Source organism: Centroberyx gerrardi, chromosome 17, assembly GCF_048128805.1.
Source record: "Centroberyx gerrardi isolate f3 chromosome 17, fCenGer3.hap1.cur.20231027, whole genome shotgun sequence".
NCBI classification, from domain to species: Eukaryota; Metazoa; Chordata; class Actinopteri; order Beryciformes; family Berycidae; genus Centroberyx; species Centroberyx gerrardi.
The window spans coordinates 23,051,576-23,079,285 of NC_136013.1; the positions used below are offsets into that span (position 1 = coordinate 23,051,576).

A 27,710-nucleotide genomic window follows, 5' to 3' on the forward strand; every position below is an offset into this window, starting at 1 on the left:
AAATGTATTGAAGTATCAAAAGTAAAAGTCCTCATTCTTCAGAGTGTTAAATTATTGTTGCATTAACCTGTAAGAAGTATTTTAATGTTGTCGGTCTAACTGCTCCATATACTGCTGGGGAGTTTAAACTCTAACAATGCAACATATTGTATGAGCTTATCATATGTTTAGCATGTAAAACATTATTCTGCAGAGTAACTAGTGACACTGTACAGCATCTGGACTTGTTTAAATTGTTAAAAAAAAATAGCTTTACGTCAGCAGTTATTTTTGGATTCTTCTGGCTCTCGTGGACGATTACACCGGCTTAGAAGGTAGTGCGTCTATGAGAACAAATAATTCTGATCCAAATAGAACACAACTATTGACAGAAAGCTCGGTTTTTTACAATTTTTTCAAGATAACATACTGACACCGGTGTGATTATACTGTGAGCATTTATCAGAGTTTTCAAAGACTGTTGTGTACGCCCCTAGGTTTCTATTGCATAAAAATAAATGTTTAATTAAAACCACATCCTTATCACTATCCAGATTAAGAATATGCACTGTGTAAACACCAAAGTGTAAATGATATGTCGCTTAAATTGATAAGGATGGGGTCGCACACGATGGATAGTTTCTTTGTTAAGCACTTATTTTATTTCATAACAGAATCAGTGTCTAATAGTAACTAGTATTTTTCCTCTATATGTAGGGAAACTATATTGTCACAGGTGTGTGGAAAGACACAGGTGATCTCGTCATCTCAGCATGATTTCATTACAACATTAAATCAACAAAATAAGAAGCTTCAAAGTATTTCATACATGCAGACACCACTTTCAAAATACCTCTACCATTTTGACATGAAGGATCTAATCCTCATAACAAGAATCATTATGTGAAGATCTTGCTTTGTAAATCCCTGAAAATCCCCTGTAAATATGTCTCTCAAATTGTTTTTCATTGCAGGGTTTGTTGAACTTTTGGTCTTGTTTATTCTGTGATGTGCTGATGGTGTATTTTAGGAAAGGAGGTCAATGATATGGGTGGGTGGGAGCAGTGGGGGGATGTAAAAGGTTGAATACATGTAAATGAGCCAAGTGTGTGCGTGTGTGTGTGCGTGCGTGAGTGCCTGTGCGTCAGTGCCCGTGTTGTGGGTGTGTGTGTGAGTGAATGTTGGGTTGCACATAGAGTTCCAGGACAGATCATATGATGTTTTCCCTCAGACAGGAAAATGGGCAGACGCTTATGGATGCTGAGAGATGGACTGAAGCAGGTGTTAGCCCAACACAGGAAAGCCAAAGATCAGAGACAACCATATGTCAGCAAGGCTCTTTATTCCTTTCTAACCAATGGACACCACTGCTGCACCAGTGTTTGGTTCTTGCAGTCCTGCATGTGAAAACATAATCTTCCCAAGTAACAAGTCATATATACTGTATATATAGTCTATGTGCACTCTATCTTCTATATACAAATGGATAAACACTTTCAATATACAGACTACAGACACAACCAAGTACATGCATGGTAAATACTAGGGTTTGACTGATATGGGTTTTTGCTTGCAGCTGCTGATATGTTGTGCCCATCTACAGTGTCTCAATTATGGGGGATGGGATGCTCTCTTGTGTTACAGCCCACTTTGTCATTTAGGCTGATGAATGTATTTTTTATATAAAAATCTTGCTCAGTGCAGGTGGGTTATCAGCCCAAGATATTTATACATATGTATGTATATATATATATATATATATATATATATATATATATATATATACATATCTTATTATTATTTAAACTTATATATCTGCCAGACCCTAGTAAATACACATTTACTATACTTGAACAAAAACACATTTGAAAATTGTCTCAAGCAATTGAACTAACTTGGTTGTATTTGTTGCACTTTCACTGCCTCAGCAAAATAAATATTACTAGTGATTTCTCCACGTTAAGCTCTCTAATAAAGCCTAATGGCTCTCTAAGGTTCAGGTGTGGAGTTACTTTGCAGTCATTCTACAGTAATTATACTCTGCACGTAGTATGTATTATCCAGTGTCTGTCACTCTGCCTGCTGTAATTTGTATTGGATGGTTAGGCCAAGTAGGGTCTCAGTGCACTATAGGTGTTTGAATCGGTGGGTCAGATTTGTCTTGTAGTGTTATTCTACCCCACATTGATGGTTAATATCTTATCCAGTAAAAGCATTCTGTATGATCATGTGACATTATTCTGCGGTGACAGTCAACCTCCCAGCTGTAATTCGTAATGGGTGTTTGGAACATGTAGTGGAGAAGTACGGTTTTAGTGTACTGCTCCACTGCTGTTTAAAACGGTAGATCAGCGTGTTGTCGTTGGCGTCGGAGAAAGTCAGACAACCTCTTTCCCAGTCTAGCTGAACTCTGACCCTCCGTGGCCTTCGCCTCAATCTGAGGGGGGCGCTATGGCCGGGGGAAGCATGGTACTCCCCAGAGGAGAGGGAGACAGTCCACAGGCCCCCAGCAGGGTCAGTGTTACTGTTCGAGGCAGGGCTAGGGTTTAGATCAGTGTTAGACCAGTGCTCTGGGCTTGAAGACCAGTCCTTCCTGTGGATGGTCTCTCTGGACACGCCGATAGACCAGTGACTGTTGTCTCCAACCTCCACCTCCCAGCTACGCCTTCCCGAACTGAAGCCCTCAGAGCCCAGGACACTCTGCAGGCACACAAACCTCTCTGGGTTGTCTGGAAGAGACTGCTCCTCGCACACAAACACACTCGACAGGTCAGTAGACACACTTAAGCACACTGAGGCTGTGTTAGGGTCCAGGGTCACTGGAACTGGGAAACACATGGACATGCCAGAGAGACAGAGAAAGACAGAAGAAAGTTATAGACATTCAGGAAGAGAGCGAAACAAACAAGACTAAAACAATGTGTAAACTTTGAAAGAATACATTCTTAGGCTGTGATCAGATAGGATGTTTCTCGTGCTCAACCGCAAAGCACAGCTGTGACCGTCACTAGGCGCAAGGAGCACAGCATCCTTCTTGTTGCTATGCAAAACAAAGTTTCACAACAACTTGATTAGCGTCAGCTAGCTAACTTGAAGTAACAATAAGGATAACTTTGAAAATAAAACTGGACTAGAAAAGGTTAGCGACTGCTCTGCTTGCTCTTGAAGAAGAGAATGAGGATCTCATTCTGAAAATAAGGATGATGTCTTCCTATGGAGAACGGAGCACCGACAGTTCTATCATCTCATCCAAGAGCTCTGCCTGGATAGAACCCGTGTCAAGAGCTATTTTCACATTGACGTAATGTGCGGCGCAGTTAAAGTTCACATGTTCATCTTGGAGTTCCCCAGTGACGCACCTCTGTCGCGCCCAAACAACTGAAAATTACTGAGGTGCAGGCACATTCAAAAAAACTTCCATGTGATCATGACCTTATGCTGCTCTGGGCCAATCAGTAACAAATATGTCATCTAGTTTTGACCTGTAATTGTATCATAGTGGAGGTATCTGAGATATCGCACATGACACATGGATGGACAAATGAACGAACTGACAAACGAATGAATGAACAAACGGAGACCGATCCATAGTCCGTATCAATTTCATCATGGAGAACCATTATCAATTAAAGTATATATGCATTTAATTAGTAGTCATGTAGTTATGGGTATAGCAATCTACCTCAAAAGTTTTTTTTTAAACAAAATTTTAAGTACATTTTAAGGGATACATGGACATGGAGAAAGCTGGTGCTTGCGCAGTAGGGCAAATTGTGGACTTGGAGTTTCCTGAGCCATTCAAAGTTGACTTTCACAATGAAATTGAACTTTTGAGTGTCTATTTTTCACATCTATCTGTTTTGATTATTGGAGGAGGAGGCCATTGCATCAGAGACCATCTTCGCCTCGATGTGGCTTGCTGCATGGTATGTGGCCAACATTTCCTCCATGGTTTTGGAATTAGTTTTGGGTTGCATTCAGGCTTGATTAGAGCGACGCAATCAAATTTACATACATTGCATCCATACCTTGAGGTTGTCCAAGCTACTCTGAACAGTGAATATGTTCACCATTACTCTTCTGTATGGATGCAGAGTAATGTTCAGTAGTTTATCGTCTCACAGTGCTGTATGTGTTAACTCACAGTACTGGATGATGTTCTGCATCTTGTCCCAGACACGGTGCGGCAGACAGCCCTGGTGTTTGGCCACATCAAGCAGAGCTCCTGACTCTTCTTCGGGCTCCTCTATTTTGCATTGAGCCCTGAGAGACACCAAAATTAACTAAGGCCAACTAAGCTAACTCTAAGGCGTACTCTTTCACCTAACCATCACAATCCTTCCTCTGCCTGTGCTCTAAAGAGCCCTGGGAATCAACGCAAAGCTAACTAATGGTAACTAGGGTTTGACTGCTATTTTTGGAGTGAAGCTGTTGATAGCCAATATTCATTATCCTTAAATTTGACCATTTACATGATAAAAATTACACAGGCTCAGTGTTTTCCCCCAAATTCTTGTCAGGCTGGAAAAGCCTCTGAAACAGTATTTAGACCATCGTGGGTCACTTAAATGCTCCATTGCAACCCAAACAAATGAAATTCTTTGAGGTGGGTGATAACTTATGATCCATTCATGTGCCCATTTCAGGGGCTCATTCAAAACAGCTATTTTTAGTCAAAGGCCAATATCGGCCCAGTACATCGACAGACCGATAGAACTGTCTAAACCTAATGGTAGTCTACATTGTGCAGCTGATGAATATGTAACTGTTATGAAATGAGATGTTATACAAGAGGCTAAAAAATAGGAACTCACCTTTCAGAGGCCCTCTTGTAGTTCTGTGGGGAGAAAGGAGAGACATGAACTACAAGTGGGGAATCTAAACCTGTGTAGCTGCTCTCTGCCAGCTGTAAAAATCACCATCACCACCTAGATTTGATCATACTAATTTAGATTGTGTGGGGCTACTGGCTAGTATGGAGTGTTAGACAGTTTTATTGAGCTACCTAAAATACATTGCAATACAAAATGAACAGGTTTTGATGGGCCAACTACCAACTGGACTACCACAGGTTTTACAGTGAGCCAATGTAGATGTAGATAAACCTTTTTAATTCATAGCGTAGCGTGCATCATATAAATTCTGGCATATTGTTTGAGTCATCAAACCTAGCCAATGCTTTTAATTCATTCATTAATACGATTCTTGTGTCCAGTAGGCTGATTATTTCATGTTTTTTCACAATTTAAAAAAAACCCTACACTGATGAATTAGAAGGAATTTTCTGACCGTTACAGGACGACAGAACCCGCAACACATTTGTAAATAACACACAGCAAAGCCACTGCACTATGGAGGCCTTCCAAGGACATACATTGCAAAGCAGCATGCATAACTGGTAACTGGTCTCGCTTTGACAAATCGTTCTCCCGCTGAAGGTTACATGTCCCACAATGACAAGTGAAGAGGCAGGTACCAAGTTTACTAGTTTAACAAGCTTCCTCGCTCGCTTCATCGACTCCACCATTACGAGAAAACTTTTCAGGAATGGGAGGGGGTGAGACCCTTTTAAACAGCAAGGGACGTGCCAAGCTAGTTTAAAAAAAATGAACAGCTATACGGAATGGCCTGGGAGGAGCTTCGTTCCGGAGCAGAATTTGACAACAAGCTTAGAAAAGAGGTGAAAACCACAGCACAGCTGGCCCCAGTGTTGGAAATTAACTTTTTCTTCCACCAGCCAAAGTGGCTGGTGGATTCTAAATTCTACCAGCCACTCATATTTTTTAGCAGCCACCATTTTGTAATCGCACTTTTGTGTGTAACTAACTTTTGTGTAACGTTTGTCTTGCTTTGAAAAAAAACAACATAAAAAGTATTAATTTAATATATATTCACCTATGGTTATCCATTTTTAATTCTCTCTCCCTCACACCACACACACACACTTCAAATGCACAAAAACAAAATACAGACACCCAAACAGCGGTGCACTGTAGATCCATTTTAAGTCAGAACCTTAACAGTCTTTTAACATCAAACTTTAACAAACTCATAACAATCTAACACACACACACACACACACACACACACTAGTTTGAGCCCCAGTGGCCTGACTTTGCTCACAATGCTGACAGACTGGCCACAATGTGACACAGGCTGGTTCAGTGGCAGACAGGTAGACTAACAGAGACAGACTGCTAACTGTGTGCCTAACTAAGGCACATGGAGCATATAAACGTCTTGATCAGAATAAACTGGCCGATCCGAATGAAATTTAATTCCGTTTGAGAGGGGTGGTTTAACCCTTTCATAATCCGGTCGAAAAATTTTGTCATGTAAACACTCATTCCGATCACTTTCTTTATCTCGCCACATGCTCGCGCATTTAACGCAAGTAACGTCAATTACGTTACCCTTTTTTCCCGGGAGAATTCGAATGGATGTGCTTGTTATTAACCCCGGGGTGCTCGGGCTTGATGTAGGCGGTGCAGCCCGTTTTATATCAAGTCCTGACTCCGCCTCTCCGGGCCAGTTTCGGTTTACAGCGGTGAAAATTACAAATGGACCCAATCATTGCGGGGGCAAAACAAAACGTCTTTTTCTGACATTTATGGAGTCGTATGTTTTGATAAAACTGTTGCTTCATCAGAAAGAACAGCAGAAAGAACAGCAGTAAAGAAATAACCGACGCAGGTCCATCTTTTAAAAACGTAAGCCCATGTTAGAGTGCTGGATTCGGTGTTTTGCGCATGTCAGAAACTTTTATTCTGATTACATACTGTGGAGCATGTAAACGCACATCTCAATGCGATCGTTATATTTAGTGTTGATGTAAACACTTGCGACAGTCTTCCTTCGGAATGACTTCATTCAGAATGAAAAAAAAAAAAGTCTCATACCGCAGCTACTGTCTCTCTCTCCGCGTGTTGCCGACAGTGGGAGCAAAACACTGACTAGTCTCATTGAAAACTAGCCAGTCACGTAACTCCCCACTGTCTTGAATTTGAATTTCACGTCTAATCAAATTGGCGGTCAGTGGCCCGAACCTTACTCTGATTGGTCGAGACTCGAGATGCAGGAGGAGACGTAGCTAACCGCCCACCGTGGCTGGTAGGTTGATCAAAGTCAAAATTTCCAACATGGCTGGCCCGCGTGTGTGGATATTGGTTTATATCATTATGTCTCAATGAAATCTCCACATTAGTTTCAGGATTGGTTACAAGGTCTGATATTGCTTATTGCAGATACACATTTGCCAGCCTGTTAAAAGGGTCTCAGGCTTGAAAATGTAATAAGTGGAGTTCAGATGAATTTCTATGTTCACTTATTTTGTTCCTCTGATTTGCCTCTTACTATATTTCATCATAGATGTATTAAATTCGGGTTGCAAACAGACTGTTCCTGGGATGTGTCCGCCATGGCAAAAGTCTGGGGAAATGTGTACATGCACATCTTGAAAAAGGTAATCTTGTGTTCCTTGGTGGCTTGTAATGTTGGGTGGCAGATGTGTTTTTTGGTTCCTTCTTCTCTATTATCTTTGCACAGGTATGGCAAAACTTGAAGAGATCCATCCAGGACTGTGTGGTGAGGGAATCTGACTCTGTACCCGTCTCTGTACTTAATGTAGATGTGTCATCTGGATAGCTTTCATCTAAGGGGTCATAGCAGTGATGCAGTGGTATTTTTAGAACTGGAGGAGCCCCCCAGTGCCTCTCTGCAGAGGTATGCTCATAGCCTAGTCAGAACTCCAGTACCACAGAGGTCTGTGTTGTTTGATTAACGTCACAGCAGATACATGTGGAGCAGATATGAATGCGTGAACGCAGTGGAGTTATAATTAGATTCATGTGGCTGAAGCACAGCTGCATGAGATGGGCAGAGTACAGTTAATAAGGAGTTTAAGTCCAGGTGGAACTTTTTTTCTCCACTATGAATGAAGTCTAAATCACAATTTGGAACTAAAAAGTGAGAGCGTTGTAGCCCAAGCTGTAACCAGGAAGCAGGAGCATGTGCTGTAATTTATGGGAATAGCTCTGGTTTACCACCTTGTTGATTTCTGATTTTAACAATAGTATTTTAATGAATAACTGTGCAATGTATTTATTTATTTGTTTGTTCTGTATCTCGAACAATACAGAGCAATGTTTCTCAACCCAGTCCTCAAGGACCCCCTGTCCTGCAACTTTTAACTCCAACTCTTCTCTTGCACACCTGATTCGATTAAGGTGTCATGAGAATGTGTGTCCCAATGTAGAGTCAATGTAGAGAGTAGAGTTGGGTTTTGTATTTCCCAGCAGCCTGGATAGATGGAATGTTGGGTAGGTGTGGCTTCAAAGCCAGGGGCTATGCAAGAATTAAATAGGCAGTCTTGTAAACATTCCATCAAAGTCCCTGCTATATTTTGTTTTCATGTTCATAAGTCTAGTTTGTGTTGCCTATGTGTGATTTTAACATGTTTAATTCCAACAAGTTGCCACTATAGCCTTTAGTAGGACTCTGTTCAATAAAAAATGTTAAATCATGAAATATTGAGTTGTTGGGGAATATTGAAATGGTTGTTTAATTCATAGTATTCCCATGATGTCACATGCATTTCCTACCAATATGGCGCTTTACAATACACACAGCTCATTGGCTGTGTTTGTCATTTGATTGTAATCACCTGTTAATTTATTACAATCACCTGTTATTTTCCTACCAAGATGAAGGCCATGTGGTGATGTAACAGAATACTATCAATAGCCTGGTGTACACAAAGCCTATTTGTTGCTATTGGATTGCAGTTTGTTTACAAAACACATTAGCATTTAGTTTGCAGCAATGTCCCTTTTTTTTATTTGGCTTTGAATCTTTTATTTTCAATACTTTTCAAGTAATGTCACATTTAACTCAGGTTGGTTTGCAAAATGACATACAAGGATCTTTTACTACTGTTCTAGTTGCGAAGATAACATTTTGAATAAAAACTGGCTCACCTTACCCCGCTCTCCCCTACTCTGGCACCAAGGAGTTATAGTTTTATAGTTAGGTTTAAAGCTACAATTCACGATTTGCACTCTCGCGGCTGTGCAACAGGAATTACAAAATATATGCCTCAGAATGTAGTTTGTTTTTAGCAAAAGCTAACCTTGCTGGCTAGCTAACATGCTGATGCTAACGAGCCTGGTAATAAAAACAAAATTCCACTTACTAGTATAGCAAGACTGTAGCTATCTCTTTGTCAGTGGAAAACCCTTTAGAGTTTTTAGTGCTCTCCATTTGAGGAATGTTGAGCCAGTATTGATCCAGTGCCAGGAATAGTCATGCACAAATTTCTTTTCCGTGGACCATTTCTTTTAGGTGGAGGATTAGTAAATGTTGAATCTGTCTCAGGTTACACATCACTACTGCTAACGTTATCTTTTTAGATGGCCAGTTATCCATCTCCATCTCCAACCTCTGTCACTATAGGCATCCTGCCTCACCTGGAGGCATCGCTGTTGCACTTCGCTCTACCACCTTCTCCAACACAATGTCTACAAAACAAGCACATGGCGATGCATCAATCGCAAATTGTAGCTTTCAGGAGTTACCTTTAGGAAGAGGAAGTCCTCTAACCCCATGGCCTCTTTTGTCTCTCTGACAGTGCTTGTCAGCACTCTGATGTCATCACTGATCCTGTTGATCTTCTCTTTCATCCTCTGACTTTTCTCTTCCTCTTCCTGTTTCAGCAATGACGTCAGAGCTGCCTCCTCGTCGCGCAGGTATTGGTGCATCTTCTCAAAGTCCTCCCTCAACACCTGGGACGTGTGTTCTGATTGGCTCTGAGCACAGGTGTATGAGGCTTTGTGTTAGGAGTTGCCTTCTCTCTGCACTTTCACATTTTAAAACTGCACTAGGCAATTTCGTACCAAAAGACAGCAAGATGTAACTATTTGAAATTTAAGGACAGCCAGGACAATACCTAGGAATCATGCAACGCGGCACCCGTAAACTGCACACAGCACACTCAGGTTTACCAACTCAGCCTGTCTGGGATGCTTTACACCAAAGGATACCAAAGGGACGAGAGAGGCAAACATCCAAGCTGGTGGTCCAGCTTTCTCTGGACGGAGCGCTTGCTTGCTGCTGTTTAGAAGGCACACCAGAATTTGATTTGGGCAAATAGAGTGAATCTATGGTGTCTCAATAAGGAAAGATGGATGCTCTACTTGGTTGCAGCCCAAGTCATTTCAGCTAATTCAGCTATTTTTGCATACAATCCTTGCCTTTAAGATCAAGAAGGTGTAGGTGGGTTTTAGGGTTTGACCAATATGGGTTTTTGAAGGCCAACACAATGCTGTTATTGGTGGATTTAAGCTGCCAATAGCTGATATTTTGTGCTAATATTCAATATTTTTAAATTTGACCGTTTTCATGCAAAAAAAAGTCTGCTCCTTCAGGCAGGTTCATTACGTGCCTTACAATGCAGGTTTTACAGACTGTCACACCACACTAGAATGATTTTTCTGGTCAAACATATAATTAAAATAATTACAAAAAAAGCATCCACTAGCTGTGGTCAGGGTGGAACCTCTGAGGAGGTGGACAACACTGACTGGCCAATAATCCAATTTTTAATAAAAGGCCAATATTGGCAAGCCGCTGAATTGCTCTAACCTTACTACAGGGTATATGGTCTGCAGCTGTGGGTTTGAATCCCACTGACACCTTGTAGATGTGATCAACCTGATAAAAGTAACTGTATACTGCATACCTTAATATGAGCTGCTGTGTCCTGCCAGGTTTCTCTGATGGAGGTCAAAGTGTCTAACTGGTCCTGGAGAGTTCTCATGGCAGATCGCAGCTCTCTCTATAGACAGAATATCAGGGCAAATAACAGATACACGATATTACACCTTACCATATATTATGACAAAAGCACAATGATGCACATTACAGACACATGAAACATATGATGCAGGCACCCCTTGGGCCAATCAATAACAGGATGCATCATCCCTACAAGTTTAGTCAAAATTGGACCAGTGGTGTAGCAGTTATGGCCTTTCAGTTTGAAATTTTAACCTTTATTTATGGCAGCCCCATCAGGCCAATTAGTAGGTGGATGTTTGTAGGAAGTTTAAAGGATAAGTTTGTCAATGTTGGACCTATATATTGTATAATTTGTCTCTTACATACCTGTAATACTTGGACCTACAGAGAATATTGGCTCCCGAGTCAGCTGTCGGTTGAAACGAAAAGCTCCTGTTGCTAGCCTCTTGCTACTAATAAGTGGCCCAAACAGGGTATGCCAAAATATCTAAAAAAAGCAGGTTCCACAGGGGAGTTGAGAGTAAACGGAAAAGTTGCAAAGTACATTAATTAAAATTAGTTCATGATGATGATTTCATGACACATGCACATGATGCCAGGTAGAGTTTGGGAGAAGACTCTCCAATGACGTTGATTGGTCACCATCGTTTTCACATGACTGGCTTTTATGGAGTTATTCTGACACACCGCCTTTGGACTTGTTAGCAGCAAGAGGCCTAGCTGGAGCTTGCTGTTTCAAATGACAGCTGACTCGGGAGTCAATACTGTCTGCGGGTCCAAGTATTACAAGTATGCGAGAGACAAATTATATATAGGACCAAAATTTACAAACTTATCCTGTAATGTAAATTGAACTTACAGTGTAGGCGTCAAAAATTTGGCCTTTAACTGTAGTAAGCCCATCAGCCAATCAGTGTAATTTTGTAATCACCAGATCACTGCGAAAATGCGTCATCACCCCAAGTTTCATAAAAATCAGACTAGTGGTAATTATATATTATTCAAAAAAGTGAAAAATAGTAAAAAAATTACAGCACACATTTCAGCCCATCATCAGCCAATCCTATTTCTTATCTGTGTATTTAAGAAACACCTTTGTACGTGTTATGATCTTTGCACTGATGGGCTCAAACGTCCCCAATGTTTTGCACTTGCAGCCGTGGGCATCAAGAGGCATATTCAGGTCAGTCAGTCAGTCGCCAACGCTTCGTGAGATGGCCTCTAGGAGGGCGTCTTTGGCTGCCAAAATGTCACCTATAGGCTAAATGCCACACTAACTCCCACACACTGAGTCCCACTCGTCGTTAATTTACGAATGTCCATATCTTCTGCTGCCCTACAAACTTTAACAGTAGGTAACTTTTTAACTTTGTGGTATTTAACGAATAACCATGTCGCGCTAGCAATGTGTCAATGCACCGCATTGAATTGAAATGAATTGAACACGCGCCATGGGCCTGTACAGGATCTGTGCCTGTTTAAGAACTGTTTTTGCTATCTCTCCCTGATTTCCTTTTTTGAGGCTTTATATGCTGTAGCAAATCAGTTTGCAGGTTCCTCTATTGTCTAATGTAATTTGTTTACATTATATATACATTGATATCTATTACACTTTTTTACTTATTTCATACTTCATATATATCTTTTTTTTTTGTATATTTTCATTTCGTAGCTACATAATTTTTTTTTTATTAATCTCAGTATCTAGTTCTATTGCTATTATTTTGCAGACCGTCATAATACTGTAATTCATATTTTTTCAGTACATTCATTCATACATTTCTACTCAATGTTCTTGACATGTGGGAACTGTGCTATGTTTAATTAGGGTTTGACCAGTATGGGTTTTTGAATGCCAATACCTATACCGATTTGTTTGGAAGCTGCCAATATTTTGAAGCTACCAATATTTTGTGCAAGTATTCATTGTGGCCAACAGAATTTTATTCTTCTGGAACTAAAATACTTCATTGAAAAATAATAAAAAAAGCATAGTCATACATACTTGTGTAGTATCTGATCAAAATGTTGCATTAGAATGAATTCAGAATAGGGCTTCCGACCATTGTAGTATTGATCAATTCTACAATAAATATGTAGTCAATAATACTGTATCATAGCCATCATATCAGAGGTGGACCACACTAATTGGACCACATTCCATTTTTAATTAGACTAAATAATTAGACCAATATTGGCCTGATATATCAGCAAACCAATATATTGGTCCTACCCTGTGTTTAATACTCTCCTTTACTCTATTCTTATTTATATTCTACTTTTCCTTTGCTTTATCCTATTACTATTTTGCTGCTGCAACAAGCCAATTTACCCACGGTGATCATCAAAATATCATCTGATCTTAACATACAGATCGACTCTGTTCCAATTATTTAATTCTATAACACCAGAGGCCAACATCATACTGATACTCTACATATTCATTTATATGGGTCAAGATCAACACAGTTACTGTAATAGCTTTCTTTCCTCCTTCCCACCCCTTTGCATCTGACCTTACAGTCCAGGACAGCCTCCTGTATGGAGCAGCACTGGTGGTCGTCATGCTGGTCTCTCTGACACTCCTGGCAGACCGATTCTTCCTCCTCCAAGCAGAACAGACTGAGCAGCTCACCATGCTGCAGACAGAGGTCTTGTTCCCTGTCCGGATCCCCATCACCATCGCCATCCCCGTCCCCATCCCCAGCTTTCACCTCATCCTCTCTCCCCCTGACCCGCTCTCCAGCTCCAGACGTAACCCCGGGCCTCCTGGGCTGGCCCTGAAAGAGGGCGTCCAGCAGAGTCTGGAGAACAGAGTCCATCAGCTGTGATCCATAGCAGACGGTGCAGCCGTCCTGGCCCACCTCCCCCTGGCTCAGCTGGATGCATGCCGGACACAGCTTGTGGCCGCAGGGCAAAACCAGGACGCCCACCGACTGGCAGCCCGGACACTCATCCTCTTCTTCAGGTTGGTGGCTTGGCGATCCGGACTCTACACTTTGGCGGCCTGGATGCTGTTGCTCTTCTACGGAATCAGAGCCTGGGCAATCCTCTATAGACTGGCAGCTTAGAGGTACAGCCTCTCCAGATTGACCACTTGGTTCTTCGTCTCGGTCCCCCGGTCCCCCTTTCTCCCCATGATCAGCCTGGTTGGCCCTGTCTGCCATTGTCAGATCAGCAGATGACTGGATAATTTTAGCACGATGTAATTCTGTCCCAGTTTACCGCTGTGCGGATTCTTTCCGGTATCCGTTCCTGACTCTCTGGTCCAGGTACATGCCAGTGTCCGAGTTACTCTTCAGTCCAAACACATTCTGATCTTTGCAGTAGTTTGCAAAAACACTTGTGCTTAACTGTTAACTACAAACTCCTCCCACTCTGCTCCTCTTCTCTCCTGCCTCCCCTTCCTCCTCCACTCCAATAAATACAGGGAAAGTTCTGTGTCTTGGTATGAAGATATATGTGCGTCTGTATGTATATATTGTTAATCAAATAATAAAAATAATAGTAATGATGTGTCATTGTTGTAGTAAGTCATTATCATTATTAACGATGTATTTTATTTCTAACACACTTCATTAAAAATGTCAGTGATACAGAAAAAAAAACAAGATTAAAACACAACATCAAAGCACATGTCTATGCCTGTAGTGTTTAAACACAAATCTATTTGTAGCATTGTTGAAATCCACCACAATAATGGCAAATTCAACACAATAATGCAAGTCTGCCATTAAATACATATTTCATCCCTCCAGTTTTGCATGCTGTGTGAGCCATCTGCTGGTCATACACTTTTTGCATCTGTGAAATCATTGATACAGATACAAAGGAGTATCAAAACTGCTTGTCAGAAGAAGTGGGATTCGGACCCACGCCTCAGTTTAGAGACCAGAAATCCTGGTGTGCAGGGGAGGCAAGTGCAAGAAGAAGAAAATATACGGTGTGAACTTCGTGATTCCAAATTTTTCTGACACCCTGTTTAAAACCCCCTTTTTTACTGCTTGGGCTGTTGTTTTATTTTTATTTTTGCAGTGATAAACGATAAAAATCAAAGTTAGAAAATATGATAAAAGCGCACAAAGAAGAACAGCAACTTACTTGATTTTGCAGGTGAAACAACAAAAATCAAGATTATGCACAAAGAAACAACTGGTTTGCATACCAGTGTAAATGACAACAGAACACAATGTGGTGGAAAACAGTAGAACAAGAAAAAGATCCATAAAATGACATGGGAAGCTTATAGAGATTGAAGCAAGTGGAGTTCAGAATCTGTACAAAATGGCGGCTCTAGAAAGAAGCCCTCGGTCTTTGATTCTGAGGGACTGACACCAAAACCTGATGTTTACTGTTGATGTTTTAGGTCGCTGAAACATTTTCTGCTATTAAACTCCATAGTAGCTGCACTGGAATTATCTCAATGTGATGTCACGTCATTTACACTTGGCCAGATATCTACGGGAATAAGAAAGATACACCACCAAACAACAAAATGGGTGACAGAGTGAGGGTAAATCATATTAGAGTGCATGACTACTGCTGCATTTTTACTTAGGAAATTCAAATTTCTCTTTTCAATCATTAGAAGGTCCAAGTATTGTTTTCATAGGTAGTCCACTGAGAAACAATTTTTATTGGATAATAAAAAAAAATCGGGGTGCAGTGGCAGCTGCACCATTTACATAGGACAGGTGCATGATGGGGAGTTTGTCAGATTACAGAGAGAAAAATGTGTTGTGGCCCTCATAATGTGTGATGTGATACTGATGAAGTGTCATTACAAATCATATGGCAAAGTTGGGAAAAGTGACTCCTTAAAAACTCTTTAAAAGGACTTTAGGCCTAAAAGTTTTCACTGCTTTTCAACACCAACTGGACAGAGACCTATCAAAAAATAATCTAGGGATTATCCTGTCTCCTTGCAGATTAGAAGCCATGTTTTGTTCTGGAGTAGCTCAACAAATTTTTTTTACTAAACAGCATTAGCTAAAATTAGCCTGGGACAAGTCTAGGGGTACTTTAAGCGATTTCTGCAAAATCTTTGCTTTTGATCTGGACTGCACTTGATTCCCGTCTGTGAAATGGGTCTAATAGGTTTGTCGCAAGTTCGTTGTAGTTTGTTCTACAAATTGGTCATTCAAAGAACAGTTCAATTTGAAATGATCACTGGCTGACAGCAGATGACTGGTCGTACTGAGCAGCTCCCAGTGTGAATGTGAATATAAATGTAGTGTGAAACAGGGGTTGCTAGGAAATGCTCAGAAAAATCGGAGGTAGGTTACGGAGGTTAGAGTTTTTTGCCTATTAAAAAAAGACATAAGCATCCTGTAATGTGTGACATGGGTTTATTCTATAGGGTCATGAAGGTTTCCCTCCTCCAACTCATTAGAGAAAACCCAACCACCCTGAGATACAGAGAACTAGGACTTGCTGATGAAGACGACCTTTGTTTCCTCTAATTCATTTTACCATACAACTAAAAGTCACTCTTTAAAACTTGCTCAGCTTAATAGCCACATTACTTAGTCTACAATGCAGACTGATTAACAGAACAATATCATTGTTCTGCATGCCTCTCACAGTTATGCAAAATATAACTCTTCAAGCAACAGCCCAAACAGAGCTTTACTGGGACATCTATGTCTGTCTGATTTGAAAAATTTCAACTTCTATTTTTTCTTAAATATTGCACACCATCTCCATTAAACCATATAAATATAATGTAAGCATCTATGTTTTTGTTTGTGACCCCCTTCCCACCTGGCATTAACACGCATCCTGGGTGATATTCAAATAGAGGAAAAAAAAACACATAATGATCATCCAAACCACCTCTGGAGGTGGTCTCTGGACGCATTTGGCCACATTAACAACAAAGTCTAAATGCAGTGTGTCTGCAATCCACATATAGCAACTACGGAACTAAATGTTAGTGTACAGAAATAAGGAAACACAAATCAAACAACTTTCAGGCAGCTTGGATTGTAACATACTTGTCAAAAATGGATCGTCAGGACACTGGTGGATGGGGAACAAGCGAGATGAGATGGTTACTGCCAAAGGCCTGTTACGTAGTCTGCACAAGCAATGCATAGAACGCAAAGAGCGATGCAAGAGGTATTTCTCGCATTCTGACATAGCAAAAAGAGTAGTCCAAATTTTGTAACCTGACACTAGCGCACGTTCCAATGTCATGCGTTTCAAATAGACACGCTAAATGAACTACTCACATCCAAAAATATTGGAAATGCCTCTCTTCATGCAAGTTCCACATGGGCAAAACGAGAGATTAATATTCCCCACTTTACATTCACAACCTATTTAAAGGATGTACGTATGCATCTTCTTTTCAGCGTTTTCTTTTAGCAGTGATTGATAATGTATAAAAGTATACATAACTCTACAGTAGGCATTTTTAAATCCCTCACTCAGTGGGACTGGCTCCAGGCTAGTGGCTTTGCTGCCCCCATGTGGATAAGTGGTTTATAACCTCAGACTGGTTTGGATTGCCTGTACTATGAGCTGGATTATGTCACCAGCAGCAGTTAGCATATGCCTGCCTTGTGTTAACTATGTACCAGGCCTAAGTATTAAGTGTTTTGACAAGGTGAAGAGAAGTACGATTTCAATGTGTAGAGGCATTTTAATGTCAGGCGCAAATGTAACCTGGCAAAATCATATCTAGAAATGCATGTTGAAGCCAGGTGTTCAGGAGGATTTTATGTCTCTACAGTATCACTAGAGTCACTTCACGTCTTCCTCCTCTTCTGGCCTCCGCTCTCTCCATCTGATGACCCGTCGTGATACTCCTCTGTCCGGCTTGCATCTGTCCAGTTGCGAGGAGGGAGTGTTTCTGGGAAGCTCTGCCCGGGCCCCAGCACCTGTCTGATAGTCACATTCACCCTGGAGCTCTCCATGTACCTGGAGCACACCGTCCGGTCCTCCTCGGACACCGGCCCCACCAGAGCGCTCTCCTCCTGGGTGTGTGTCTCTAAAGCCGGGCGGCAGGGGTTTTCCCGGGGTGCCGGCACGATGCGCGGCACAGCGTGGTAGAGGAGGCGGCTGGGGCCCGACATCACCATCACGTCACCGCTGTGCATGTACATGGCAGTGGCGGGGTCCTCTCTCTGGGTGCCGCCGAGGAGGAAGATGGCCGACTGCCCGAAACTAGCAGTCAAAGCAAGACACGTGTGTTACATTCGTTTTCAGTAGTTAAGGAAAAAGAACAATTCTACAATGCTTTTATTTTAAAGCTGCACTAGGGAAGATTTTTATGTAAAAATCCAATCTTATCAGCTTAGAGCTAGCGGGAAATCTGACAAATCAAAATTTAAGAGTGAAATCCAAAAGTGTCCAAAATTCTAGCAGTTACCTCTCGCTGCCAACATGTGAAATTCCTTAGTGCAGTTTTCAAATTAAAGTTAACATGTTGTGTATGTTATATTTATAAGACACAATTCCAATCACATAATGTGTCAAAAACAAATTATCAGTTGGGTGTGAAAAGGAAAATACTAATCACTTTAGGAAATTAATATGTTGTCATTATGGTATAGGACACTCCAATCAATAATTGTGCACATGACCAACCTTTCTTTATCTCCCAGAGAAAGAAACCATTTGTAGGAGTGTTATTCATGTTAACTGTACACATCAAATATTAATTACAGTGTCCTATACTACCTACATAACATTATTAGGGTTAGACAGATCGGGACATTAAAAATCTGATACAGTCCAGTGTAGTCCACCTCTGATATGATGGAGGTTCCTCTCTGACCACAACTAGTCAATATGTTTTTATTATCATGTCACACTGAATATCAACACAAAACATCAATCCAAAAATAAGTGCATCAGCCTCAAAAACACATATCTGTCTAACCCTGTATCATATTAGAATTCTTTCATCTCAGCGGTATTGGCTTTAGGACTGTTCCCTCCTCTCACCTGAATGACAGCAGCGGTCGCGTGTGATCCAGCTCGGATTCGTCCACGTGGATTCCTAGTGAGGAATCGGAGCGGTAGTAATTTAGGATTCCCGCCTCCGCGTCGAAGCCTGGGAAACCGCAGACGGCTGCTATGTGGCAGGACAGCGCGTGGAGCTCGCTCGGGAAAGGCGTGTAATGATTTGCCGAGTACGTCTATGAATGGAACAACATTAAATAAAACATTTTGAGCTTTCGGTACACGTACGTCCATCGTACGTGTAGGGAATGAAGGAAGAGTCAGAGGCCTTTTCCTTCAAATGCAATGGAAATGATTTATCCATATCAGCTGAATGCAATGTGTCGCCATACAGATACTCAGTCCCACCTCCTCTCAATCCTGTAGTGTTTGGGAAAGTACAATGCACATAATGTCCATCTTTAAAATTCATTTAGTCTCATATTCACACTTAATATCATCGATAAATAATGAGAAAATAAAATACAGTAAATAATATACAAAATAGATTATTATTATTATTATTATTATTATTATTATTATTATTATCATCATCATCATCATCATCATCATGGTGGAAAAGTGCAATCTTATCTCTCTCGGACCCAAATCTGAGAATATTTTTATTGTTGATTTTGTCCAGAATTCCATGACTATCTGTATTGTAGGTAGAGAGATAACAGAGAAACTATGATCAAAACAGTCATTCTGCTACATGAGAGAACTGAGAACCACTGCCTTAGACCACCGAGTCACCAAGACATCCCAGTAAAATGTATTTTGTGCGCATAGAAATGTATTTACCATTAAAAATACTGGTATCGTTATCTGCATTGACCTGACTTGCAGCATCCTATTAGAGAACGAGGTGGGGTGTTTACCTTGGTGTTCCAGTTATAATGATAGCCCAGGGTGACCCAGCGAAGCCGCTCCAGCAGTGTCTTGGGTTCCCTCTTACCAGAAGGAGGTAACCTGTAGGGATTCAAACAGAGAGGGCAGTTAGAGAGGCATGCTGGTGGTAACAGGTTCAAATTCCCAGGGCAGCTGGGAAAACTGGGGTGGAAGAAGTGACGCTTTCCCCAACCTCAATAACAAATCGTGAATTATTCTCCAGCTGTGGCCAACAGTGCAAGACTTGGGGAAAGTTGACTGACACCTGTGAGCTGTCCAGTACACAGAGTAAATTCTTAATGAGAGCTAGAGAAAGAGAGCATGAATAGAACACCCTGTGATCCAGTTGACTGTTGTATAAATGCTCATACTGGAAATATTTCACTAAAATATGCTGGTAGGTGACAGAATATTCCATAATACAGGCTTTGCATCACAAATCATCTAGCAATCACGGCTTGCACCATCATGGAGAACCATTGGAGAATTGCTCTGTGTGCAAATAATGTCTAAATATATAACAACCAGACTACAAAAGAGACATGGGCTACCTGAGAAAGGTTGATGAGGTGTGGGTAAAGGTGTAGGTAATGTTAGTAAAAGTGAATATTCTGATGAGGTATATTTGCTTCCAAATTTAGGCTACTGTGACACAGCACATTGTCTTGTTTTTAGCCAAAACACTCTGAGTTATAGCTTGAGAAGAGTCAGCTCAGTTAACCTGAACAAACTGCTGGTTTTTGGCTTTGTTAGCTAGCTAACTAGCCAACATGCTAATTTAGAAAAGTCAGCAATATTAATGTTAACATGCAACTACTATCCACTACTAATGCTAGCTTCTACTAGATATGTTAGCTAGTGCACAAATCAGATGTGTTTGCAAGAACACAGTGATTATCTAAACACAAAATCAATCGGATACATCAGTGATGAAATGATCATAGTTCCCAGTCAAAAACAGCACTGAAACTAACCATGTCTTTTTCATACTGTTGCAACAGCTGAGTCGTAAATTTAGAAATGCAGGGTGGGTTACACCAACATCTTTGATTTCTTTTGTTGTTAATTGATGAAATCTTACTTTAAATCATTTAAATTCAGGTTTAAGTCATTAATCTTACACTAGGGTAATATTTCAATTGTGCAACAGAGGCCTGTTTAATTTAGGTTATTCGAGGACCTCCAATATGGCCGCCAGAGGTCGTCACATCAACGGAAAACACTACTGAAAATGCTTTAAGGCATGACCAAACTGCAGTGCACTGGCCCAGGGTTGGTTCTCTAAGTGAATACTGCGAGATAAAACCAGTCCAATCTATGTGAGATTTGTCAGAGTGAAGGGGCAATAGAAGGGCAGTATCACCTGAGGGCATCTGCACTCTTGCCCCAGATATCCTCGGTGTCGGCGGGCGCCATGTGCATGTCCAGGTTACAGACGTTGGGTTTCTGAGGGTAGCTCTTCAGACACTGCCTGACCCAGAAGGGCTGGGAGCCCAGCAGGAAGGGGTTGGAGATGAAGATGAACCCTGAACAACAGAATACAGGACAGTACCGGGTTATGTAACGGCATATTGAAACATCTTGAACAGGGTTAGAAACATAATTGGTTTCCAATATATCTAGATGATATTGTAAGTTAGAGATGGGATCTGGTCCAGTCAGTGTCGTCCACCTGGTATAATGCAGTGTGATTGATTACATGCCATTACACTGGTTGTCTATGGGAAGCCCTCAACCTGAATTGAATAACGTTTTATTATTATTATTATTATTATTATTAATAATAATAATAATAATAATAATACATTATTAATAATAATAAACATGATTTCCATAGCAGTTTTCAAAACCCAGCTAAAACAAACAAAAAACAACAAAAAACAACAGAACAAAAATAATTCAGCACTGAAATAAAATACAATAAAAAAAAAATACAAAATACAGTAAAATAAGGGGGAGGACTATAATAAACAGTGTGGTAGATACAACACAATAAAATAAGCAGTACCAGAATAAAAGAATAAAAACATCAATAACATAATAAAATTACAGACGATAATGAGGCATTTTGATCAGACTCTACACAAGTATGCATGAATATGTATTATTATTAACAGTAATATTAGTCTTCATATTATTATTCTGGGTTTCAATGGAGAGTTTCAGTGTCACATGGTCTAAACGCTGTTTCCAAAGCTTTTCCACCCCGACAAGAAAAAAATCTGAAACACTGAATACTTGGAATTCTATGGTTAAAATTGATATAAATATACTTAGTAATTATAAAATTTGATTTAAAATAAAATGTATGCATAAAAATGTATTTACCATTAAAAATCCATATCAGTTGAACCCTACTTTCAACAGTCTATTAGAGAGGCTTTTTCACCCTGTCAAGAATACAAATCTGGAGGAAACACTGAGTTTTTGTGTTTTTTTATTTGTTTGTAATTTTTGGGGTATTTTGTTTGTAATTTTTTGGGCATGAAAATGGTTAAATCGATCAGCAGAAAATATTGGTATTGGCCTTCAAAAACTCATAATGGTCAAACCTTACTTCTTACAAATCTATTATAAATGAGAATCTTGTATTGATGTTCATGTTCGCTTTCAACCAGATCTGGGTTTCTCTATTGATTAAAATATTGTATACGGTATTAGTCTGAGAAATCTGATGTCACATTTTGTCCATTCTGATAATCTTGGTACAAAGACACTGTTCAGAGGCTGAGACCTTATAAGACCTGACGGGGTGTGTTTACCTGGGTAGCCCTGTAGACCAAAGGCTTTCCAGTCTCTGACAGGCCGCAGTCCAACCCTCCTGGCCTCCACATCACTCACTGCAGCAGCATCCAGTTTAGCAGAAACCACCTGTCAGTCACCACACAGACACACACACTGGAAGTTGCACCAACATTCATTTTATGTGTAAACCAGTTAAATAAGATAAAATGAGAATTTACTGAGCCCTGTGGAAATTAGGCCACTGCAGCGGCAAATAGTAATAGGATTCAGCAGGGCAAAACAAATAGTAGAAATAATATAGTAATAAAACAATAAAAGCAATAAAGTAGGATAGAAATATGCTGCTGACAATTCCAACAATTACACTATAAATGTGGAAACTATGGGAAAGAAACGGCTTACTAAGATTTATGGTAACATTTCCAGTTGCTAGTTACAGATGTTACTAATTATTTACTTAAGTATGCATTACTAATTCAAATTGTAGGGATAGGCATTTTCTGCTGCTATTGTGTGCTTAAATTCTCTTTTTCCTGGCTGAAATAAAGTTTCATCTAATCTTATCAATTGTATGGATGAATTGATTAGATTCATCAATTCATTCAGTTCATTGAATTGACTGAATCTGCAACTGCATCTGTCAACAGCATGTCACAGAATCTAGACAGACATCATGCAAACTCAAAGGCCAATGATAGCCTAATAAATCGTTACATGTGGCTATCCGTAAGTGAATAATGGGTCTAATGCATGAAATTTGCCGTGGCTCAGCAGGTCGACGGTCCTCATTCTCCGTTGCGCTTGCGCAGTTGGTCCCACATTTGACTACAACGAGGCTGTAGTCACTTTTAAACCTCATTTTTGTATGGAAATAGGGCACGTGCACGCTTCATACCAGCGTGGACTATTGTTTGGATTGTAACCTACAAAAGCATCGTATTAGAATTGAATTTTGAAATGTGTAACGATATTTGCGGGTGATTTTACTACCACAAAATACAGTGTAGTCTACAGAGGTAGCAAGTGTCAGATTGTAAAAACACTATCTCGAGTCAGCAGAGCTACCACACACCCAAGCCTTTTTTTCCTTTTATATAGTTAAACATATTCCCTCACCTTGTCGCTCCATAAACCTTTCGAGAAGTCAATGACATCGCTGAAATCAGGGGGAGGGTTTCTTCGCTTGTAAAACTTGAATAATTTCCTAAATGCATCTTCTCCATGCTCCACCATGGAGGCTGCCATCTTGGCCATTACTAAACTGACCTTTCATCTCAAGCATATCATGACAGAGGAACGCGTCTATAATGTCACGTATTTTAACCTGACCTAAAATAATATATACTAACACAATTTTCAGAATACAACAACACATTTTTTTACGCGTAAAATAGCAAACCGACATATTTTTCCATGTCACCATGTCCCAGTTTGCATCACGTGATAAAAGTCATAGGTCAGTGGCCAAGGACGAAACATGGCGGCGCCGTCTAAGAAAATCTTCGAGGTGTTTGTGTCTAAAGTACCATGGACTATAGCAAGCAGTGAGTTGAAATTTAATTTCCAAGCACCGTTCCTATTAGAGGCTATGTGGGACACGGGACTATAGGCCATAACTTACATTTTTACACCGCTGTATGCTAAAAGTGTAGCCTTGTCATTACTGTCATAGCCACCTAGGTTAGCTAACTAGCCCCGCTACGTGCCTGTGTGGAGCATTAACATTACCTTAAAAAATGCGGTGTGGAGAGACCGTCTTGCTCTCGCCAAACTCTGTTAAACAATCTGAAATTTTAACGTTTTCTTGCTTACCGACAAGCATACATACCCGGTACAACATGATGTCTGACCCTTTCTGAATAATAAGGGGACAATTTTAAATTCGGCATGCACACAATATAATAAGTAGCACATATATCAATTGAATTTCAATTTGGTTGGCGTCTCTCCCACAATCTTCTGAGATAAAGTAAAGAAAAAGTAACTAGCGAAGAGTGGGAGCAAATTCTAAAACCCCCCCCAACACATTTTACTGAAATACAGTGCTGCTTGGTGGATTATTTATATATGCTGAATTTTCTTGAAGACCCCAATGATTTGTGAAAGGTTGTAAATCATGCTCTACCATGTGTTTGCCTTGACTGATAAGCAAGGAACCATCAAATTGCCATATTTTTTCCATGGGACTTTTGAATGCAATATTGGTGCCTAGCCAACTCGTGACTTCTGCCCATCACTCAGTGTCATTTTCCTTTTTCAGAGGAGATGAGGGAGTACTTTGGACAGTTTGGCCATGTGAAGAAGTGTCTACTGCCTTTTGTAAGTTCTCGCAGTATTAGAATGAATTGTAAAAAAAATCCAATGTATGGTTTGTGTGTGACTGTGTTTTCTGTCCTGCCAGGATAAGGAGACGGGCTTCCACAGAGGCTTCTGCTGGATTGGATACTCAACAGAGGAAGGCCTGAACAATGCGCTTCAGAAAGACCCACACGTACTGGAGGGAGCCAGGGTAAATGTCTTCAAAAAAGACTGATCATATCCGTTTTTTGCTAGTTGTGGTCTGTTGAAGACTTGATGGACATGTAGACTTTTGATTTGTGAGATAGAGATGAGATGAAATTAATGATTCCTGTCCTGATTGGGTCGTTGCAGCAGCAAATAGTAATAGGATACAGTAAAGAATAAAGAAGAAAAGAAAAGAAGATAAAAAGAAAATGGAATAGAAGCACACAAATAGAATGTAAAGTAGCCAACAAAACAGCATAAATAATAAACACAATAGAGCAATAAAATAACCAATTATGGGGCTATATAAACTAGGGCTGAAACGATTCCTCGAGAAACTCGAGTAACTCGATTACTAAAAATCATCGATGCAAATTCTTTGCATCGAAGCTTCGTTTAATCCATATAACTATATACACACTCAGTGTTTCGCACGGATGATTATTACTGTTGCACAACGCGCTGGAGAAAGAGAGAGAAAATAGCGAGGGGCGAAGAGAAGAGACAGGCCAGAGAAAACGACAGAAAGTCTCCAAAGTTTCGGATCCAGTGTTGCCAACTTGTCGACTTTGTCGCTAGACTTAGCGACTTTTCAGACCCCCCTGGCGACTTTATTTCTCAAAAGCGACTAGCAACAAATCTGCCGACTTTTTCTGACCATGGGAAGCAATGTTAATGTGTTGAATCCCAAAGCATTTGGCAATAAATTGGTTCGGCTGATGCCGGTTTTCTCTACTTGCTTGTCTAATCCAGAGAGGTCTGACGGTCACAGCGCTTCCCACACAGCGTAGCTCCTTCCCTTCGCTGAGAGCAGGGACTGTAGGATAGGGTCCACTTGTAATTGCTACCGGCGTACGCCGAAACTGGCCCGGGTGGGCGGAGTCAGCACTTAATATTAAAACGGGATGAGATGAAGGCTAGTAAAGAATGCACGTTAATTATGGCTATATGTAATGGCTAGTTAAGAACGTAAATCAATATGGTGGCTAGTTATGATGTCCCTAAGTTAGCTAAGTTTTGCTCAAGAAAATAACCACAGAAAATAAAATGCTGCAGTCAATTTGTGAAAGCCTGAGCTTCATTCATGTTATTATTATGATAGTCACACACATACACACACACACACACACACACACACACACACACACACACACACACACACACCTACTCCCCTCACAGTGATGCATAAAATACCCCAGAAAGCAAAATATCAGGTGGTGTAAGTAGCAATTGGAGCCTAAAATGCACCAGTCCAATACAGCAGGTATATTCAGTTTAGTTTGATTGCAGTGAGTAGGGTCAGCAGGTGTAGGGCAACCCTTCAACATAGTAAATAAATGTACATTAGCCAGTCTTATGAACTTGTATGATATTTAGGCCTAGTAATAAATATCAATAATAATTATTATTTCACCTCGTTTTCAGTAAATCACAGTGTCGTATGGACAGCTTCGTGCGGACAGCTTTTCTCTTTTGTATATTTACTATTGCTCTTTAATAAAGCAAAAGTATTTCTTATCCGATTACTCGATTAATCGATGGAATAATCAGTAGAATACTCGATTACTAAAATAATCGATAGCTGCAGCCGTAATATAAACATATCCTGCTGACAATTTCTATATGCCTTGTATTTGTTAGAAATATGGGTGAGGGGGATGGATTACTAACCACTATGGATGTGGAAATGTATGAATGAAAAGTATGCCAATGCATATGGATCTAAAATAAGCAAACCCCCCAAAAAAATAAATGTGTGCAGAATGGAATATGGGAGAAATTCTAAAAAATATTGTGATATATGCACTGTATACAGATGGATTTACCGTCTTCTTTCCTTTCAGCTCCAGGTTCAGAGGAACAGGAGGGTGTTTCCAGGGCAGAAGTCAAACAAATACGGCGAAGAAGACTGAAGCCGTGTGTGAATCGCTGTGTGTATGAGAGAGAAAATGATCCACTATTATGTCGTCGGCGTTCTCGGGTCCAGATTCACTAAGACTGTATAATTGGAGCGTTCTCTGATCTGATGTGAGCGTCTAGGATGGAAGACACTCTGCTCTTCCCTGTGAAAACCTTTACTGAATCTGGGCCTGAGTGTCACTGTCAACTGTATAAGGCGACAGTCCTTCCTACTTGTAATGGTGATGATTGTCTTTATATTTATTGTCATTGGTGTTTTACTGCTGCATCTCCTATCACCATCCTGTCACACACTGTCAACAGTGGCCAGATAATACACACTTCATAGGTAGATGTATTTAATATAATTTACCTATTCAAACAGCTGTGGCAAATTTCCCAACATATGGCAATAAAACAGATTGTGTTTTCATGTCCCTTGTTTAAGTGATTCTCAACCTTTTTTCATATCAGTGACTCCTAATTTAGTCCACATTAGAGCCGCAGACCCCCATTTATGAGATATTTTCTCTAGGACCCAAATCTGAGAATATTTTTATTGTTAGATATGATTTTGTCCAGAATCCCATGACTGTCTGTATTGTAGGTAGAGATAACAGTGAAACTATGATCAAAATGATCATTCTTCTGCATTCTTTAATTGTGTTAACTTCTTGTAAATGAAATGATGGTGAATTTAGCAATTCATCAATTTGCTGGGGACCCTCTGGAACCCCCTCAAGGACCCCTGGTGGTCCCCGGACCCCATGTTGAGAACCACTGCCTTACTTGTTCAATTGCATGGTACCAAGTGTTGTTGAGTTGTGGTAGGTATTGATACTGAAGCCTCAGTCTGGGAGGAAGATATAAACAGTGCTAGCATGAATGGTAGCTGTAATACTCACCTTTTGATACCATTCAGTGTACAGCGCATATGAAAAGTACAC

General features: G+C 40.4%; 3 protein-coding genes across 3 annotated transcripts; 1 reads left to right on the forward strand and 2 right to left on the reverse strand.

Moving 5' to 3' along the window:
- Positions 1-1,329: 1,329 nt before the first annotated feature.
- Positions 1,330-13,946, reverse strand: LOC144542635 (E3 ubiquitin-protein ligase TRIM39). Its single transcript, XM_078289673.1, has 6 exons — positions 13,290-13,946; positions 10,715-10,810; positions 9,552-9,782; positions 4,794-4,816; positions 4,124-4,242; positions 1,330-2,804 (listed from the first exon to the last, which is right to left on the reverse strand). The coding sequence occupies exons 1-6, from the start codon at positions 13,938-13,940 to the stop codon at positions 2,215-2,217; spliced, it is 1,710 nt and encodes a 569-aa protein (XP_078145799.1). The 5' UTR covers positions 13,941-13,946; the 3' UTR covers positions 1,330-2,214.
- Positions 13,947-16,682: 2,736 nt separating this feature from the next.
- On the reverse strand, positions 16,683-23,613 carry alkbh1 (alkB homolog 1, histone H2A dioxygenase). Its single transcript, XM_071914354.2, has 6 exons — positions 23,476-23,613; positions 22,377-22,485; positions 20,978-21,140; positions 19,605-19,695; positions 18,727-18,920; positions 16,683-17,943 (listed from the first exon to the last, which is right to left on the reverse strand). Exons 1-6 carry the CDS (start codon positions 23,611-23,613, stop codon positions 17,526-17,528), a joined length of 1,113 nt encoding a protein of 370 aa, XP_071770455.2. The 3' UTR covers positions 16,683-17,525.
- Positions 23,614-23,819: 206 nt separating this feature from the next.
- Positions 23,820-27,196, forward strand: slirp (SRA stem-loop interacting RNA binding protein). The gene is made up of 4 exons (XM_071914353.2): positions 23,820-23,903; positions 24,620-24,678; positions 24,761-24,868; positions 26,709-27,196. Exons 1-4 carry the CDS (start codon positions 23,837-23,839, stop codon positions 26,775-26,777), a joined length of 303 nt encoding a protein of 100 aa, XP_071770454.1. The 5' UTR covers positions 23,820-23,836; the 3' UTR covers positions 26,778-27,196.
- The last annotated feature ends 514 nt before the right edge of the window (positions 27,197-27,710 follow it).